Here is a 20,278-nt window from a genome sequence, read left to right on the forward strand (position 1 = left end):
CACACACAGCTGAAACAGCCACACAGGGCAAAAATTCAGAACAGGAATTTGAGGCCAGTGGTGACTGATCTGACCACCAGCACATCAGTTCAAGAAGTGGAGTGGTGGGCTGTTGGATCTGGTGAGCCAGCTCCCCCTACCTGCTAACGAGGAAAAGTGCTAGTTGCATGAAGGGTTGCTTGTTTGGTTTCTTCTAGGGGAATTATTTTGATCTTTTGGGATGTAGGTTGCACAGGTTAATCAGACAGTGGTCTGTTTTGATTCACTTACCTTTCTGGGTCCTTTCCGGTCGATGGCAATTATGACATACTTTAAATGTAAAGTGCTTATAGGCTATTGCTTCCTGCGCCTCTCTGAGGGGACCAGGTTCTGGCTCACAGTTCCAAGGTAGGCATAAGAACCCCTGTGACTGATGATCCCAAATTAATATAGCACATACAACCCGTTCTCGCAAATTCGTAAAGTCAATATTGACTTATTAACTACGTGCATAGATGATATACTAAACATAATAGATACCCTTAAAAAGATTCATAGAAAACACCGACCTTACCTAACCTTGTTAGTATCTTAAGATAAGCATCTTATTGCTTCGTAATTACAATTATTACTTAACCTATACCTATTATAGGTTAGGTAATAATTGTGATTACGAAGCAATAAGATGCTTATCTTAACATACTAAGTAGGTTAGGTAAGGTCGGTGTTTTCTATGAAGCTTTTCAAGGGAAACTATTATGTTAAGTATGTCACCTATGCACATATTTAATAAGTCAATATTGACTTATTAAATTTGCGAGAACGGGTTGAGCACATATCAGTTCGGATAGCTTCAGGGAGCCGACGGGGTGTAACAGTTTAAGCTGTTTATATTTTAGATATAGGCTTGTATGAATGGTAATTGTATGGTATATCATGGGTGCAATCTAGTTTTGAAGCCAGAGTAAATTTTCTTCCTGGGAGGCAGAGGAAAGGTCGACGGTAATCCTTTCCAAACGATTAGTACTTGTGTGTGTATGCAAGTATGCCACAACACTTTGGGATGGCCTGGAAAAACCCTTCCATGGATTGCACTTGCTTAGAATAGATTAATAAACAAATCATTCTGGGTCACATTCTGGCAAGTGTAGCGTAGTGTGTAGAATAGATTCTTAGACCTCCGTGTAAGTTATTTAAAAATGATAAGTAAAGTATTTTATAAAATTAGGTCGGGTACCATCATTTGATAATGAATTCATAGAAGGGGTAATTATATGATTTGGCAGAGGAGCAATGACTCATCTCAGGTCATAACAGTCATGCAGTTTGTAGCTTTCCAAACATGTTGATTTAAATAAAATCTGAATTATTCATGTTACTACTCAATATTGCATTTAACAGTTCCCTTGTTCAAGTACCCCATGCAATTTAACATCATTTGAGAATAAAGATTCAGTCCCTTAATTTGCCCAAGTGCAGATTAATTAGCTTCTGTAATGAACAATGGCAATTAAGAGTGGCCAGGTCAGGAGGCTTGGTAGCCTTGGTTGCAGGATAGGCAACCTAGGTCGGGACAGTGATTTGGGCAGCAATAGAGGAAGGTGGTCGGGCTACAACCACAGACAGGCCAGAACATCTTGGTCAAGTAAACAGATGGAAGGTAAAGTACCGTGATTGAGTTTTAGAATATTGTTTAAATCAAATTCATTGCCTCAAGGGTAGGAAATTATTATTTAGGAAAGTGCATTTTATATGTTTGTGTGAATAAAGGAATTTAATGATTATGTGTTTAAACAATTTTCCCTTCAATTTATTTCCGAGTCCACGATCCTGATTTTGTGTTGTAAAATTCATGTGGTGCTACAAGCATCCTCATAGGTTAAAATATTCCCCCTCGTCTGGTTTAAGCTGCATTTAAAGTAATTCCATTCCCTCCCTAATAATAAGTGGGGATAAATATTCTCGGAATTTCTCCTGCTATTGACTGGTCATTCTCGCAGTCAATTAGCTTAATTACACAGGGGTAAATGAAGAGGTAGTGGCAGTGTGAAGGTACTTTTGAGTAAACCTGGTTATGATACAGATTATAAGTACTGTACTTGTAACTGGTAATCACAGTATTCTTGTACCAGTGGCACTCGGTGGTCAAACACCCAGTAGTACAAGACAGCCCTGGGGCTAAGGTTACAGTTCGAGCAATGATGAACAACATAGCCGTTAACAAACGTCCAATTTGAGACAGAGTGAAGGGCTCATTTGGGTATGTTAAAATACGAACATTTTGGAAACGTTACAGGGGCTCCTCACAGAAAATAGCGTCTTCGATGCCAGGAAATATGGTATATCTTGACTGATTAAGAAAAAAATCTACACCAATCATCTTGGTGAAAAAACAAAAAGTATTTGATCTTTCATCTGAATAACTGAAAAATATTTAAAGTCAAGAAAAGCATCTACAAACTTTACTCATATTTTAAAATTAATTTTGCCCACATCACTTTGACCATTGTAGTGAGTAACACATCCCAACAACTATGAGCGTACATGTTTCTCTCACCTGAAGTTCAGCAGAAGAATCCTCTGATGGTAATGACTCAATTAGGACATCTATGTCTTTGGCATTTCGAGCAATCAAAGTTGCAAATACTCTCTTATGTTCTGTCATATCTGGAATGGAAATAGTATATCATCATTCTATCCCAATAATAAAATGCTATAATTAGTGTAAAATTACTTTTCACCTCAATTTCCTTAGATGCTATTACTGATAAAGGAAACAGTCTTCATTATTAGACAATTAAAACAAAATGGCAGATGCTTTTGTTGCCAGTCAGTAGTATTAAAATAGAAATACTGTCAATATTATGTGTGAAACTAAGAAATTAACACTTTCGTGTTTTGGGCGAGCAAGCATTTCTCCTACCCTAGTGGTTTTGGACGTTCCGCGGGAGCGTGCGGTAATACTGAAAAGTGCAGACTCTTTTTCAACTTTGTCACCTTAATTCTCGTCCTAGGTTTTTAAATTTTGTATCAATGTGTTCGCAATAGAATGCTCTACAGAACTCGAAGCAAATAAACTCAAAAAGCCCTGCTTACCACCTGCAGCAAACAGAGAAAGTGAGAGAAAGTTACCCGGGAGCATACTAGAGCGATAAAATGTGTTCTCTCCTTTCACTTTGGTCACCTCAATTTTCGTCCTAGGTCTTTCATTTTGGTATTGTGTTTGCAATCAAATTCCCAACAGGAGTATATGCATATATTGTCAAAAACCGTGGAGCGCTCTACCTGCCGACGTGATGAAAGCAGGTGATGAGAGCAGGGAGGAGAGCCTGGCCGTCCATTAGAGAGCGCGGTAATACTGAGAAGTGTATACATGTATACTCTTTTCAACTTTGTCACCGTAATTCTCATCCTAGGTTTTCCAATTTGATATCAATGTATTCGCAATAGAATTCTCCAGATGATTAAATGCATGTGAAGTCTGAAAGCCTGAGGGCCTCCAAGTACCGAGCAGTAAGACACACAGCGGAGGCAGATCCCAAGGTGACTTGTGGAAGGTGGCCCCAAGTCCCAAAGGCAGTGCTTACAGGGCACCTAGGGAAGGTGACCCTAGGCACATGTAGCCTGAGTACTGAAGAATATTACTCCTGGCTCGCACATCACCCGTAGAGACAGTCCACGCCACAAGGCACAGAATCTGAAACAATTGCAGGAGCCAGAGGCACAAGACTACGCCAGTAGCACATCAGCCAAGAACTGATGGGTGGATCGCCAGTGCAAGGGTCTGGGGTTCCCCCTTCCCCTACTGGGGAGGGGGTGGGTTGTGCAGATATGGCGCTGCAATGTGATGACGTCATGCTCGTTTGCTAATTTTCGTTGGTTAGTTCTGTCCACTTGTTTGGCTTTCGGTAGCAATTTTCACCAGAATAGTGGGTTTGTTTTGGGATGCCTACCTTTTTGGGTGCCAGACCCAGTCGATGGCAGACAGAATGCTCCTAACCACACGCGGGTTTCTAAAGGCCATTGCTCCTTGTGCCTCTCTGAGGGGGCCAGGTTCTGGCTGTGGTCCCTGGTAGGCGAGAACTCCATGCACATTGACTGATGCCAGAAAGTTATACATATCCATATCAGCTATACAGTTTAGCTGGATACAGTAGCTCCGGGGAGCCAAAGGGGTTCACCCCAGAAATATTAGTAGTATTCTATATAAAATATATTTTTAAGTTAATATTTTTGGGGTTGTGGAACGGATTAATTCAATTTACATTATTTCTTATGGGAAAATTCGTTTTGGTCGATGAATTTTTGATTGACGGCATAATTCGTTTCTGGGAATGGATTATGATAGTAAACGAAGGTACCACTGTACTTGGTGATGGGAAAAACTGAGACCTTAAATGAAATACAGGGTACAAGACACAATCAGATCTATGCATAGTAGGAAAGTAACATGTAAAATATCTGGAAATAATCATGTCTGACAACCTAATGTTTAGTGAACATAACCAAGCAATATAGCATCACAGAAAAATTATAGGATGGATTATAAGAACCTATACATCCAGGGATCCTATCACAATGCTCATACTATTCAAATCACTTGCACTGTCCCACTTTGAGACTGCTCAATACTCCCTTTTCCCTTCAGAGTCGGAGATATTGCTGAAATAAAGGGAATACAGAGAACATATACATACATATACTAAGCATGAAGATGATAAAGCACCTCAACTATTGAGACCATCTCAAAGCTCTCTCAACGTACTCTCTGGAAAGGAGACAAGAAAGGTATGACATAATACATACATGGAAAATACTGGAGGGCCATGTCCCAAATTTACACAGTAAAATATCAATGTGCTGAAGCAAACGATATGGCAGGAAATGCAAAATATGTCAGTGAAGAGTAGAAGTGCCATAGGCACAATCAAAGAACACTTTGAACATCAGAGTTCCACAGCTGTTCAATATCCTCCAACTATAAAAAATATTGCCAGAATGAAAGTGGACCCCAAAAAAAACTATACAGTTTCTTGCAAGAAGTGCTGGACCAATCAGGTTGTAGTGGAAATGTGGGGCTATGGGATGCTTAAAGCAAGTCTGTTGAACCAAGCTCTCAAAAGTCAAAGCTGCTTCCAGGCTAGGCTTGGAGAGTACAACTCCCAGAACCTCTTCGAGGAACAATCCAGGTCCAGGAATCACACAAACCACTTGGCAGAAGTGGTGATCCTCAGATAGCAGCAAACAGCCGCCACCAAACACAACAAATGATGCGCCCCTGGGTGGACTAAACAACAATCACCAAGGAAACCCCTCTGCAAGTAAGTTAACTCATTCTTCACCAGAAAAGGAGAAGGTTGCAAATGAACAAACCACCTAACAGAGCCAAGGGAACAACCTAACTACCCATGGAGAAAAAAACATAGGGACTTACCAGGGAAGTGGCAGAACCATAGGCAGTCAAGACGAAGACAAGAATCATGGCCGAGAGACTTGACCCATGGCCATACAAGGAAGCCGAGGCCTGGGTACATTAACTAAATACCGGGTTGCCCTGTTAGACTGCCAAAATTCCCGCACCCAAATACTTTGGGACCGAACGTATTCAGCATACTTTTGAACATCATGGGCATTAGGGTAGACCACAGACTGACTAAACTTATTGACACTGCAGATGACCTTAGAAACACAAGCCTTAGAACAGGGATTTAAGGACACTGGATCCACCCACAGAGCATCAGCTAAAGCAGAATCAGTGACACAAAGGTAGCAGAGGAGAGCTGCCACTAGATACAACACATGATGCACTCTTGGCCAAACTAACCACCAATACTGTTCTAAGCTCACTAATCCGAACTATATGGGAAGGACACCCTGACTGGAAAAGCTAGACATCTGGATAACTAGAATTCTCACCAGGAACGCCCAAAAATTACCACATTCGCAATTTTTTTTATACCACAACCAGTGTAATTCTAATTTCCACACACTTTATTAATTAAAAAATCAAATTTAAAACAGAAACTTCAGTTTACCTTGCTGTAGTTTGCCTTCTTTGTTTGATCTTGAAATGCGTAGTTCTTGGTTCTTGGTTATTTAGATAAACAAGATTAGGTTATTAGATAACCAAGATTAGGTAAATAGATTAGGTTATTTACATAACCTAATCTCCAGTTATCTAGATTTCTATCCAGGTATGGTGAAGGTTTACCAGAAAATTATCCGGACGTGATTTTTGATGGGTAACCCAAATATTCGGCTCAACAGGCTTTGGGCAACCGAGGTCATACAGAAATGAGAGGACCCCTCTGGAAGCCAACAGACATGTTCTTCACTATAAAAGGAGTCTGCTGCAAATGAATGAAACACACACCAGAGCCAAAGAACAAAACCCTGCCTCTGGAGGAGTGCATGTTGTTCCCCCTATCCAACAACCGAAGGCAAGAGCTACCAAAAAGAGAGGCTTATAAATGGAATTCCAGACCGAAGGGAACAAAGTAAACCAAGAAGAGGACAGGAAAGAAAGAACACAGTACAGTATAAGGACAAAGCAGGCTCAAATGGCATATGAGCAGGCCACTTCAGGTGAAACAATACCCAAGACAGATTGCGGAACCGCCGGGCTTTTAGACTTTATATTTGCATATACTCCTGTAGGGAATTCTATTGCGAACACAATAATACCAAAATGAAAGACCTAGGACGGGAATTGAGATGTCCAAAGTGAAGAGAGTGAAGTGAAGAGAGAGCTCTTGCCCGCTCCCGGGTAAGACGCTCTCACTTTCTCGCCGGGCTTTTGGGCTTAATTTAGTCCTGTAGAGAATTCTATTGCAAACAAATTGATACCAAATTGAAAAACCTAGGATAAGAATTGAGATGACAAAGTTGAAAAGAGTACTGTAAACACTTTTCAGAATTACTGCACTCTCTAATGTAATGAGAGGCGCCTTGGGGTGGCACAGCTCTCTCTTTCTGGTAACCGCGGCCTGCTTTCATCATGTCGGCGGGTGGAGTGCGCTGCTGTTTTTGACATTATATGCATATGCTTCTGTTGGGAATTCTATTGCAAACACGTCGATAACAAAATGAAAGACCTAGGATGAGAATTGAGGTGACAAAACTGAAAAGTGTGTAAACATTTTATCGCTCTTGTGTGCTCCCGGGTAAATTTCTCTCAATTTCTGTTTGTTGTTGATGGTACACCAAACTTTTGGACTTTATATGCCTTTAGACCTGTAGAAAATTCTATTGCGAACACAATGATACCAAATTGAAAAACCTAGGACGAGAATTGAGGTAACAAAGTTGAAAAGAGTATACACTTTTCAGAATTACTGCGCACTCCTGCGGAATGCCCAAACCCACCCGGGGTAGTGTGGTGCATGCGCGCCCAGAGCATCAAAGTGTTAACAAGATAACGGGCAGCCAGGACCGTGTTCGACCTCCAAAACACCTGCGCCCGAATGTCAACCCAAGAAATGTTACCAAAGACCACAGCAAGAGCCACAAACTTCCACACATCATGAGCATGAGGGTAGACTCCAGGCTGGCTAGACTTGATAATTCTACAGACGACCTGAGAGACCCCGAGCCTATGAACAGGGAAAGAGGGACACCGGATCTACTCAAAGTGCATCCACGGATACAGAACCTATGGCACACAGATAGCGGCGGAGAGCCGCAACCAGACACAAACCATGATGCACCCCAGGCCTGACCAACAAAGCATCAATAACCCACTGACCCCTCTGGAAGCCCGCCATATCATTCTTCACCAGAAAGAAAAGAGAGAGACAGCTGCAAACGAACAAAATGCTCCCCAGGGCCAAAGGAGCAGAAACCTCTGAACCGGAGAAGAGCATGAAACTCCCCAACCCGACCCCCCAGAGGCCAAAGCCAACAAAAACAACACTTTCCTAAAGCAATCTTGAACCAAAGGGGCCACAACAAACCGAGGAGAGATAAGAGAGTACATGATCCAAAGACCAGGATGGCTCAGGTGGTGCACGAGCTGGCTGGAGGTGGAAAAACGCACGAGAGAGCTTGCGGAACGGAGCAGAAGTGACATCCACCCCAAACGCAAGTTTGAGCGGCTCCACCAGCACTGCACGGTAAGAAGTGACAGTATTTGGCATAAGATACCAGTCCTGAAAAAAGCAGAAAGGACAAAATAACACAATCAAAAATGGAAGACAACCTACAAAGGGAAAGGAAATGGCCAAAAGAATGCCAAAATACCTTATACTGTTGCTGAGAAGAAGACCGCAGGTGGGACACCATCAGAGAAGCCACCTAATCACCATACAAATGGAGATACACTTGCGTTAAAAACACCAAACGCAAAGAACGGAATAATAGGGCAAACCAGCAAGGTACCTCGCTGGCCCGATCTGCTAAAAGAGGTGGAGCTGCAGAAAAACTCTTGGGTTCGAACACCGAGTAAGCAGCGCCTGAAATCAAGGCTCGGCCGACCACCATGGATCCAGGAGAACCACCCTGCCCCAAAAGGATTTGAGCTGAGCTAGAACCTGAAGCAACAGCTGGACCAGGGAAAAGAGGTCAAGGAACCCCCATCTTGACCAATCCTGCTGAAAAGCATCTACTGCAAAGGCTTTGCAGTTGGAGAAGGGGTGCGGTGCTTGTGGGTGACAATCACAAGGAAGGATGTCAGAGTAGTTAGGTTGAAATGCAACATATACAGTACAAGGCTAGAGGCGGAGCATAAAGAGCTAGACCTCACTCCCCCGAAGACACTAAGAAGTACTAATAGTTAAGTACATCACAGGTTGCAGGTTGGAACATATCAACACCCAGCAGGCAAAGGAGGCAGTAAAAATGGCCATCAGAATATAGCAAAACTGAGGCACACCCTTAAAACTCACACCATGAGGTGCAGAATCAGAGGGCTGATCCAAAATAGACCCCAAAAATTGCTAAAGAGCTTGCTGGGTCCCAAAGGACCAAGCAAGAAGCCCTGGGTTTGGAGATTATTTGGCAAATATTGCATGGCCCCGGAACATAAACTGTGCAATATTTGGCAAATATCACATAATAAAACAAGCATACAAACACTCCAGGTGCAGTCATCAAAAATGTCTTGCAGAAGAGTCAAAAACCCTTGCACTGCTCAAGGTAAGGTTCCCTCTTCATGAAGGCTGGTACTCTCAGGCACAGCCACCAGGCTCTGCCAGGGAAGTTAACCCTGGGTGGACAGAGGCTACACTGGTAAGCACCTAGAAATGGGAACTCTAGGCACAAGCAGCTCGAGGTAAACAGTTAATCAAACTTCACACAAGAAGTGATGCATAGACACACATGCATATGAAGCAAATACTAAAATACTTTATAAAACAAGTACACAAGCAAATGGCTCTCTGCAGGAAATTTCTACAGGGTTCCCTGAAATTCCAAGATGACTGTCAGTTATCTGAATTTTGTGAATTTGTTAGGTAAGATTTTCAGAGGACATTTGTTTAACTAATCTCTTTGTCACTGCTATTGAAACACTCATATTAATTTCTACTACTCGTCTACTACAGGCTGTCTTTGCAAGCATTTCAACAGTGCCATGCTTTGAGATGATAACATAAGATGGCATCCAAAGGAATTTTAAAGAAAGATAATGTACACTCTAAAGTATTAAAACTGTTAAAACTGAAAAGCATCACAGAGCATGCAGGTTGTTGGTAATGATGTGTATCAGTGCTATACTAATGGTTCTGTAGAAGGTGGAAGATGAACTGGATGTGCATGTAATATATTTAAACAATCTTCTCTTGTACATACAGCAATAAAGTGTCAATGATTGGGCTAGTACAACTCAAGTAGAACTTGCAGGCATATACTTTGCCACTGAAATTTTTAAAAGACTAGAGGCAGTGGAACTGCTTTTGTCTTTTAAAAATACTGTGACTCGCAGAGTGCACTCCAGGCATTTTTGTAGCAACACCCAGAAAATAGTCAGTGATATTCGAATAAATGTTTTAGCTGCTAAAGAAAAAAGATTTTAAATTAGATTCCTTTGGATACCATCACATGTTGGCATCTCGAAGAATAACACTTTTGACATGCTTGCAAATACTGCCTGTAGTAGAAATTAATACAGGTGTTTCACTAGCAGTGACAAAGAGAATATTTAAACAAATGTCTGATGAAAATCTTATTGACTTAAGAAATTCACAAAGACCTGAAAGCAGTACAATTAAACATTATGATAAAGATCGTGAGGAGACATTCATATATGGAACTAATACAGCAGGAACTCGGCAATGTTATGTTACACATTGATTACAGTGCTGAGTGACTATAACACTGGACTGTCTGGGGCATTGAGACCCTGGCATACCAATATTATATACAGTATAAGCCTAAATCTTTTAACTGTACATAGCACACATTTTGCCTGCAAATATATACAGTACAGTACATGAAATTCATTCATTTGTTGTTTATAAAAGTTTAATAGTTCCAAGCATGGCCACTCTGCACATTCAGACACTGGATGGCGATGCACCACACTTGGCCTGTATCTGTTCACAAAGGCCCTGGAAGGAAACTAGAGGACCCAAGAATTTTTCCAAATATGGCAAACAATTGACTGATACCGCTAATGTGAAATTATGTCCCCCTATGATGGGTGGGATCTTTTGAAGAAAATGGAGCACCTTAAATCATCTCCAGGTGATTGGAGCATATAGGCCAAATGGTCTCAAGCATCTGGGATAGTGTAAGGATTAAGTAGTAGTCTCTTATTGTGACAACACTTTTAAAAGGTTGTGTGTATCTCACCTTCACTGATATCTCTCACACAATACAGTATAATACAGTGGAACCTCTATTAACGAGTTTAATCCGTTCTGGCACCGAGCTCGTTACCTGGAAAACTCGTCTTTGGAAACAAATTTCCCCATTTAAAATAAAGGAAATAAATTTAATCCGTTCCACTCCCAAAAACATCCATACTTGTATGACTTTTTTTTATGTAAATATAATATTGCACATTTAAATATAAATGTTTTGTTGTAGTGTTTTAATATTTACTTTACCTTATGAAGAGTAGTTGCTGGCTTGAGGGAGACGATGGGGAGGTGGGAAGGATGAGAGGGGTTATGGTGTGGAAGGAGAATCCACCTCTGAGTCAGGCGGACTCTCTGTTCTTGGGAATTTCACCCAAATTTCATTTCAAATGTCACACAAGGATGCGTTAGACCAGCACCAAATAAAAAACTACGTTGATTACACTCGTTGTGTCAACAATATAATAGTCTTACCACGAAGATACAATACAATGCCGTTTTCTCAAATAGGCAATGTGGTTATTAAAGAAAACGAAAATTTCATGGCAAACATTTATACAATCCCCAAGTCGATCGGATAAGAATTGGATTTTATAGAAATATTTGCTCAAATGACGCTTGAGCGTGGTGTTTGGGTGCATTCAAGAGAAAAAAAGTGTGTTACGTTCAAGCGACATATACCTGCGAAAGTGATAACACTTTCATAAAGTGTTATCACAAAGTGATAAATTAATTAAACATTTTCACACACCGGGTTGTCACTGCTTTATCAGGACAGCTTTTCCAAGAATGCGTTCACCTTTTCAAACATTCCAAACACTTCCCTGATCTCAGTGGAAGAGGCAGCATCCTCCCTTACCTCCTCATTCCCTTACTAATGGTGTAAATTGTTGATGAGGACCTGCCATACTTCCTTGTGAGATCAATCACACAGACACCACACTCATGCTTTGCTATAATTTCCTTCTTTAAATCCACAGTAATTGTGTCTTTCTTCCTCTTGACAACACTATCTTTAGCAAGCAGCTTCTTTGGAGACATCATGTGTTACAAATTGTAGTCGCAAAACCACTAAAAACCCAAAGAAAAGCTCAAATAAATCCATAGGGATGCTTGTCGTGTGAGATACAACAACAACACTGGCGTCGGAGGCGTCCGAGAATTTGCGAGAACCCGCGAGACGCTAGGAAGCGCCATGTGGTTTCACTCATTAATAGAGGCGAGCTCGTCAATAGAGACAAATTTGCTGCGAGTGGCTTGCTCGTTACTGGAAAAACTCGTTAATAGAGCCACTCGTTAATAGAGGTTCCACTGTATACCATTATCAGAATATGAAGCCTGTCAGGCTAATTGAGATAGCCAAGGAAAGAGTGAGGTTGCTAACTGGTCATCTAATCCATTACAGGCCAAACTCAAAGATGCTTATCCAGCTAATTGAAAAATGTTCACATCATCCACTGTGCAATACTGTACTATTACCAATAATTCATAACATACATAAAACAGAATACTCACCATCAGGATTTTCATTTTGTGATGGAGTCTTGCCACTTTTGTCAAAGCTGCATGGCGGTGCTGAATTGAAGAGACATCCAATGCTGTTACATAGGTTCTCTGCTTGCTGAAAACAAATGTACTTTCAGAAAATTCAAAAGAAATAATATATTTGTAAAATGCTACCTATGTGGGTCTTTTGCTAGTGCAAAAAATAATTACTGTAATTGCAACAATTATTTTTTTACACGTGTTAAAATGCATTACACAAATTTGCATATACAGGTTCTGTATTACTGTACATAAACAATAATTTTCAGCATTCCTCTCAACTGGCTAAATACAAAATTACTTAATTTTACTTCAAATACTGTAACTAGTTTCTAACCAAAAATAATCTCACAGACTTTAACTAACCTTGTACTGTATATACAGTGGTACCTCGAATAACGAATTTAATCCATTCCGGCGCCGTCGTCGTCATGTGAAACGGACGTCATACAAAACGAATGTCCCCATTGACATTAATGGAAATCAAATTAATCCGTTCTACCACCGAAAAACATCCATATGATATTTGATGTTTTAAATATTGGAGAAGCCTACTGTACATACACTGAACAAACCTTCATGACATTTGTCTTTCTTCAAATTTGTTCAATATTTATTTTTCATTTGTCTTATAGCAAAAGGTTTGTTCGGTGGTCAACCGGTAGGCTGCTCCATGTTTCTTAAATAAAAAAATACGAAAATAATAAAAAAAATTAAGAATTTTGAAAACCAGAACAAATGTCAAAAAGGTTTGTTCGGTGGTCTACAGGTAGGCTGCTCCATGTTTCTTAAATAAAAAAAACGAAATAAAAAAACAGTTGAAACAATTTGAAAAATGGACAAATGCCATAAAGGTTCGTTCAGTGTTTGACGGGTAGGCTGACTATTTAATTTGCCCCTCCTTACGAATTTTGCGAGTTACGATGTAAATTTCGTCGGAAAATGCGACTCAACTTACGACCGTGTCGTCGACTAACGACCTTTGTTGATATGCGTTTGGGTCAACCGAGCACGTGTTCCTGGTGGCCCGGCTGACCCCGCCTCAATTTACCAGAGCCATACGCTTAGTAACGATCGCGCTTGTAAAGAATTTCAGTATATTTGTGCCTTTTTTTAGCAAAAATAATTATCATATATCATGCCATGGGTCCCAAGAAAGTCAGTGGTAAGGTTCAACCTGAGAAAACACATGTGAGGATGACCATAGAGAAAAAACAAGAGATAATTTGTGAACATGAAAATGGTATGAGGGTTGCTGATGTAGAGTAGAGGATGTCCCTTCCTCATCTATTAAGAAAATGTGTGCAGTATGGGAAGAATTTCAACATTTTGCTGAAAAGTGTCGCACAAAATAAAGCTGTAGCAGGCCGTTGTGTTAACCTTTTTAATGACAATATGATGTCTCACGTTAGAGAAGTGTTACAACGTAGGGAAAAACAAGAGTTGCTAGACAAGGGTTTTATTGAGAAAAACAAGCAGTGAGCCACAAGCAGGTCCTGGTGGTATGCAGGCAAAAAGTAGGAGAGAGAGAAAGTACCCCAGAAAAGTCATCACTGCCTGATGGTATATAATGGAAGAGGACCCCCTTTCCAAAGACTAACACCTCTCCTCCTTCTCACTGTCTTCCATATGCCAACAAGAGTCCTCATTCAAGGTGAGATATACATACTGTATTGTAGTGTTATTGAGTATAAAATGTATTTTTATGTTAATATTTTTTGAGGAATGGAACGGATTAATTCAATTTACATTATTTCTTATGGAAAAATTCATTCAACTTACGAATTTTCGACCTAGGACCCATCTCTGGGAACTGATTAAATTCATAAGTCGAGGCCCACTGTATATACAATATAAGTCACATAATTAAAACGGAATATTGTTGAGTTATCGCTGCTTTTTTGGCGGGAAAATCTCAAAAAAACAATTTTCAAATTTTTCTTGCACTAATTTGGTAGTTTTATCCAATTCTGATGAATTTTTCACACATTATATAAATCAGCTGGCTTTACAAAGCGTACAAAAAATATTATTGTTATTATATTATGCAATATATTTTTGTGTTAACCTTTCTACTGCATGTTAAACAGGGACGCTCCCACCATATCTGACCCTACTCTGCAAGTCAAATACAGGCAACTCAGAGTACTGTGTATGATTTATAAGTCCTGCACATACATGGGGCTCACATTTGCTTTCTCAGGCCTCCAGTAATTTGACACCATTTTGGAAAAAAATCATGGGTACTCCTCCTGGGTGTGAGGGGGGGGGGCTGATTATTGAGAAGGCAACCATGGGTAATGCATGCTACAGCAGCTTACAGCATTGCCATGCAGCTTGTGCCCACAGCATTAATTAATATGAAGGAAATAAATAAATAACTGGGATTATTTTGCATTTGATAGTGTCAAAGATGATCCTGACTGTGACTAAGACTGTGTACAAGGTTTAGATTTCAGTGAACAAATTACTGGTTATGACGTTCACAGCGGAAGGTCGACATTCACAACACACAGCAGCGGTTTCGTGTATCTACACATCATGAAATGTGACCACATGTTCCGTAACAAAAAATTGTGGAAAATTATTAACATTCATGATTTAGAGGCATGAATCTGATGATAATAGTAGTGATGTGTTTAGATTTAGCAATGTGTATAGTATATTGCAGATGTTTTACTGTGTCGGGTTGAGTCGTATGCTGGCATTGTGCTGATAGCCTGTTGCTATGCTGTGCTTGGATTCCATTATACACCTACCAGAACTGCTTAGCAGTTCGTTATGGTGCATAAAAATTGTAGATGTATATAATGAGTGTATATACAGTAGTGTAATAGCAAAAAAATGACTTATTATTCAAAGAATATAATGAGCAAATATTACCCCAAATATATCTGTGCATACTATATTCTACAAATTCTGTGATATAAACAACATTATTGACAGCCCAATGCATCATTGCACATTAAAAATAATTGTAAAATATTAAAAATCCAAAGAAAATATAATATATTCAGTGCAAGCAGTTACAATTTCATGCAAAACATGCGGAGCTAAGCTGAACTCTGATAACTGATTACTTGGTTACAATATTACATTACAATATTTACTTACTTATACTGTATCAACAAGAGTTCATACATTCTTGTAAAGCCACTAGCATGCATAGCATTTCTGGCAGGTCCTTAACCCTTAAATTGCGCATCGCATCATATGATGCTTTGATCGACTTGCAGTAAATTGTGCATCGCATCATATGATGCTTTGGAGTACTACGCAAGATTTAAACGGCCCGCAGATACACGGGGTTATCCTGATAAAGAGCCCTGATGAAGAGCCCTTCATCAGGGCTCTTGTAAACAGATGCCATTTTTTTTAAAAATCGTGGGCCAAATTCCCGGGTGATAGGGGCTATTGAGGGAGCTACCAAGTCTGACGCACGCAGCATGAGCTCACAGCACTGCTGTTCAGCTTGTGACCACAGCATCGCCTAAAAATGCCATAATATACTTGTTCATGCTATTATGTAGCGATGATATTATTACAGAAGACTCCCGACTGTGATAAAACTGACCAGGGTTCTAAATATCACCATATGCAGGATTGTGGTGATATTTAGTGCTGTGCTCCACGGATTGAGGAGTAATGCTGTGGGAGGGGAGGGTAGTGGCGTTGTCTTCTGTGTGGCCACCTTTTATTGACGGCACTCACCATATCAGCTTAGTGGTTCGCTATGGTGAACACACATGTAGATACTTATATATAATGTGTGTATAGAGAGTATAAACAGCAAGAGGAGTAGGTTGGGAGCCGCCATTTTGGTGAGGGCGGTGGCGTCATCTGCACGACTTATCATGTTTACTGGTGACCACGATGGTCTTTGGACCATCGTGGTACCAGTTTACTTGTACAAGTATGGTGAATAAAACAGGTAGATATTTATATATAATGTGTGTGTATATAGCGTAATAACACCACAAACAGTATTGTTGGAGGAGAAATATTAGTGTGTCTGGCCTTGAGGGCAGCAGCCACCAACTGACTGTGTGAGTAGTTACGTCTTTGTGCCTTTACTCACCATACAAGCTTAGATGTACAGTTATGGTGAACAAAACATGTAAATACTTATATATAACATCTGTATATAAAAGCAAAAACAGTATGGTGGGAGGAGAATGGTAGCAAGTCAGGTGAGGTGAGGGAGGAAGGTTGTGGCAGCCAGTGGCGGGCTGCCACTGCCACTCAGCATACCAACTTAGTGGTTCGTTATGGTGAACACGAATGTAGATACTTATATATAGCGTCTGTATATACAGTAGTTAATAAAAGCAAAAACAGTATAGTGAGAGGAGAATGTGGGTGAGTCAGGTGACTTGAGGGAGGGAGTAAGTAGCAGCCAGTGGCGGGCTGCCACTGGCACTGCCACTCAGCATGCCAACTTAGTGGTTCGTTATGGTGAACACGAATGTAGGTACTTATATATAACGTCTGTACATAATGAATAAAAGCAAAAACAGTATGGTGGGAGGAGAATGTGGGTGAGTGAGGTGTTGAGGGAGAGAGTGTGAGTGGCTGGCTGGTGTGTGGCGGTCACTCCTCGTTACTTTCTGACTCATAATAGCAACTTAGTGGTTCGTTATGGTGAACAAAACATGCAGATACTTATATATAACCTGTGTATATAGTGTAATAACCGACAAAGTATTTGTTCACTGTTTGATGAACATAATTGAATCAACATGTAACAACTCTTGTATATATCTAAAAAAAAAAAAACAAAAAAAAAAAAAAACAATATGCACACCATATTTTGAGTACAGCAATGATTCACTCATTTTATTATATAAATATATCACACTACACACTATTGAATAATATTACAGCAAAAAAACTACAAAAAATCAATCAGAGACATTGAAATAATTAGGTAATTATCTCTTTGTGGCAACTCCGGCCTGACAGCTGGCGAGCAACTGACCGCCTGGGACGCTTGCTGAGTCAGCACCTGTTTTTTGCCAGACTTCCCCATCCTATAGCGGGCAATATATGCCACTTACGATTTTTTAAATATTTTTCCCATGATCAGTGAACACAAATTAGCAGGTTAGGAAGAAAAAATATATTTTTTTTTGTATGTGCCTATGGGTGTCAAATGGTACATAGCCATGCGTCATTTAAGGGTTAATCCTAATTTTTCCCTAGAATAAGACCTGCCAAATCGTTTAACGACTGGGTACCCATTTACTGCTGGGTGAACAGAGGCTATAGTTAAGGATTTGCACTTAGTCAATCCTCTTCGGCCAGGATATGAACCCAGGCCAAAGCGCTCGCGAAGGGACTGCGCCACGGGGACTGCATAACATCAAAATCTGTATGTTTTATTGTTCTAAGCATATATATATTGTGTACATATTAGTGACACTAATATATTTGCACATTCCGATGTTATACACATTTTATTATGTAAATTTCTCAAATGACACACTAATGAATAATGTTACTGGAAAGACCAAAGAAAACAGAAATCAGACATTGTCTATATATATAAGTGCACGTTGTACTGAACGGGGTGAGAATAGCTTGAGCTACCTCATCCCTTTGTGTGTACAGTATTTTACCTCAATAAACTTATTTCAATTTCAATCAGACACTAAATAACTAAACATATTTTTGTAGCAACTCCTGCCCCACAGCAGAGGTCGGCAGACTATCATGAATCGAATGCTGATTGAACACTCATGAATCGAGTGACTTTTGGGCTTTGCCATGGCCAAAGAGAGAATTTTTTCTCCCAATATAAACGAATGCATTTTAACAATATTAGAAGGGGAGGGAACTATCAGGAGAAAGCGCATGCCAAGTCATTACGACTATATAGCAGTTGGAAGGGGTCAGGATGAGACTTTGATAAGGGACGGGCAGAAAGAATGGTGTCCAACCACTTGGAAGGTCAGGGATTGAACACCGACCTGCATGAAGTGGGACCGTCGCTCTACTGTCCAGCTCAAGTGGTTGGGATAACAATATTAGAAGAAAAAACAAAATAAAACAACAATTTTGGGAATTTTTTTTCTTGGTATTTAAACAGTGGCATGATGTTGAGGTTAGTTAAAACAAGAAAAAGGTATGATTCATGATTTTTTTAATAATTATTAGGACATTAATTTATGTTAATTATACTATTTCTAGTCTGTATAATGATACCAAATAAATGACTTTACAATAATATTTGTTTAAAGAGAGTACAAAATAAAACAAAAAAATAAATATAATAATTAAGCTATTAATAATAACCAAGCTTATATTTTAGTCTAAATATCAAAGATTTATATATCTGAAACATGTTCAAGAGTGAACAAAGTATGGTACCCTGAAGACAGCGATTATCGTCATATGTTGCTTCACGGGGTAATGTGGTTAGCATATGACGATTTAAACAATTATTGACTGGGTTTTACGTGTATGATGCAAATAAGGTTATAATAGCTCTTTGTAGATGCTGTAGATGTAATGGAGTTTACCTTGACCCATGAAATGATAGCAGGAAAAAATCCAGCTATCATGGTTAGGTTACTACATGAATGCAGTTATTGTCAATGTTATTAATGTGGTCACCACTATATCAAATTGCAACATAATTACATAATATGTATATCTGGCCTAGTGGGGAACTCGGTTAACCTAACAGACTTGAAAATCTAATTGAAAAACTGAGCTTACTGGCTGTAAATAACTCGCTTTCTTTTTAAACCACGAGGATGGCTGCAATGGCCTTGTAGCTCTGCATAACTAAACAATGGGTTGTGAATATTGCACATAACAGTTAAAAAGATAGGGTGAAATACCATTTCTATACTGCGCATTCGGCCTTAAAAAGCGCAGACACGTTGATGCACATTCAAAACATTGTGTTGACCCCTACTGCAGCCGCACTCAGTCTCGTAATACACAACATACTGCTCTCTTCGTCTCCAGTTTCATGACACTGTAAGCTACCTTCACTTGATCACCCCATGATGGAGTACAGTATTATATTGGGGCTGCATAAAACAGCCAAAATTAGAACCCAGGACAAAATTACTGCAAGAACACGCTCTTCCTACTAGAGATGTCATTACTGCCACTGGTTTAAGAGCAAATACGGACCTAGAACGTATGCTCCCAACTACCCATGAAAGCGATGTAAACAACATTCAAATCCTTAAGGAGAATATAATAAATACCCGATTGACAGCATCCTGCAGCTGCGACAAGCGGTCCGCCATGATGGGTGTTGTGGTGGTGCTCTGGCCTCAGCCAATCAGCATCAAGGATCACAGCGATCACGCAAGGACTCCCTGTATAAATATTTACCTATTTTTGGTTGCAGTACACTAGCATATAAAAACTATTCAGCAATACTATTTCTTATTAATACAAAATTACTTGCATTGAACGTAATGATTATTTATTGTAACAGGCAATATATGTAATGAAGCTAACATACATTTTGAGTAAAAACGATTTCCGAGTGTAACTTATCCACCGCTGCCCATTAGATGAAGGGCTGTGTGCAGGACAAACATATTAATTCAAATTCAAATTCAAATATTTATTCAGGTAAAAATACATGCATAGGGAGATGAGTTACAAACATAATGTTGGATTTATAGGTAGAGCTAGTACATGCAATACCTAAAGCCACTGATACACACAGCGTTTCGGGCAAGGTGTTGGGAAAAAACACTTAGACTAAAATAAATAAATAAATAAATAAATGTTTATTCAGGTAAGGTACATACATACAAGAGATTTTACAAAAATTGATAGATTTATAGATAGAGCTAGTACATACAATGCCTAAAGCCACTATTACGCAAAGCGTTTCGGGCAGGAAAAGCATTAAAGACTAAAATGTAATACTAATTGAGTTTAAAGTATAAAATGGGTTGAGAACAAATAAAAATAAAAATAAAAAA

The 20,278-nt window shown here is 39.7% G+C and overlaps 1 protein-coding gene across 1 annotated transcript in view; it reads right to left on the minus strand.

The window, feature by feature from the left end:
- Positions 1–19,682, minus strand: part of MED21 (mediator complex subunit 21) — a 28,899-nt gene extending 9,217 nt beyond the window's left edge. Inside the window, exons 1-3 of the mRNA XM_045748186.2 lie at positions 19,544–19,682; positions 12,291–12,396; positions 2,537–2,646 (exon numbers count right to left, since the gene is read on the minus strand). Coding sequence (XP_045604142.2) covers positions 2,537–2,646; positions 12,291–12,396; positions 19,544–19,585 — 258 coding nt within the window. The 5' untranslated portion in view covers positions 19,586–19,682. The remainder of the gene's footprint in view (positions 1–2,536; positions 2,647–12,290; positions 12,397–19,543) is intronic.
- Between the last annotated feature and the right edge of the window lie 596 nt (positions 19,683–20,278).

This window comes from Procambarus clarkii, chromosome 34 (assembly GCF_040958095.1).
Source record: "Procambarus clarkii isolate CNS0578487 chromosome 34, FALCON_Pclarkii_2.0, whole genome shotgun sequence".
NCBI lineage: Eukaryota > Metazoa > Arthropoda > Malacostraca > Decapoda > Cambaridae > Procambarus > Procambarus clarkii.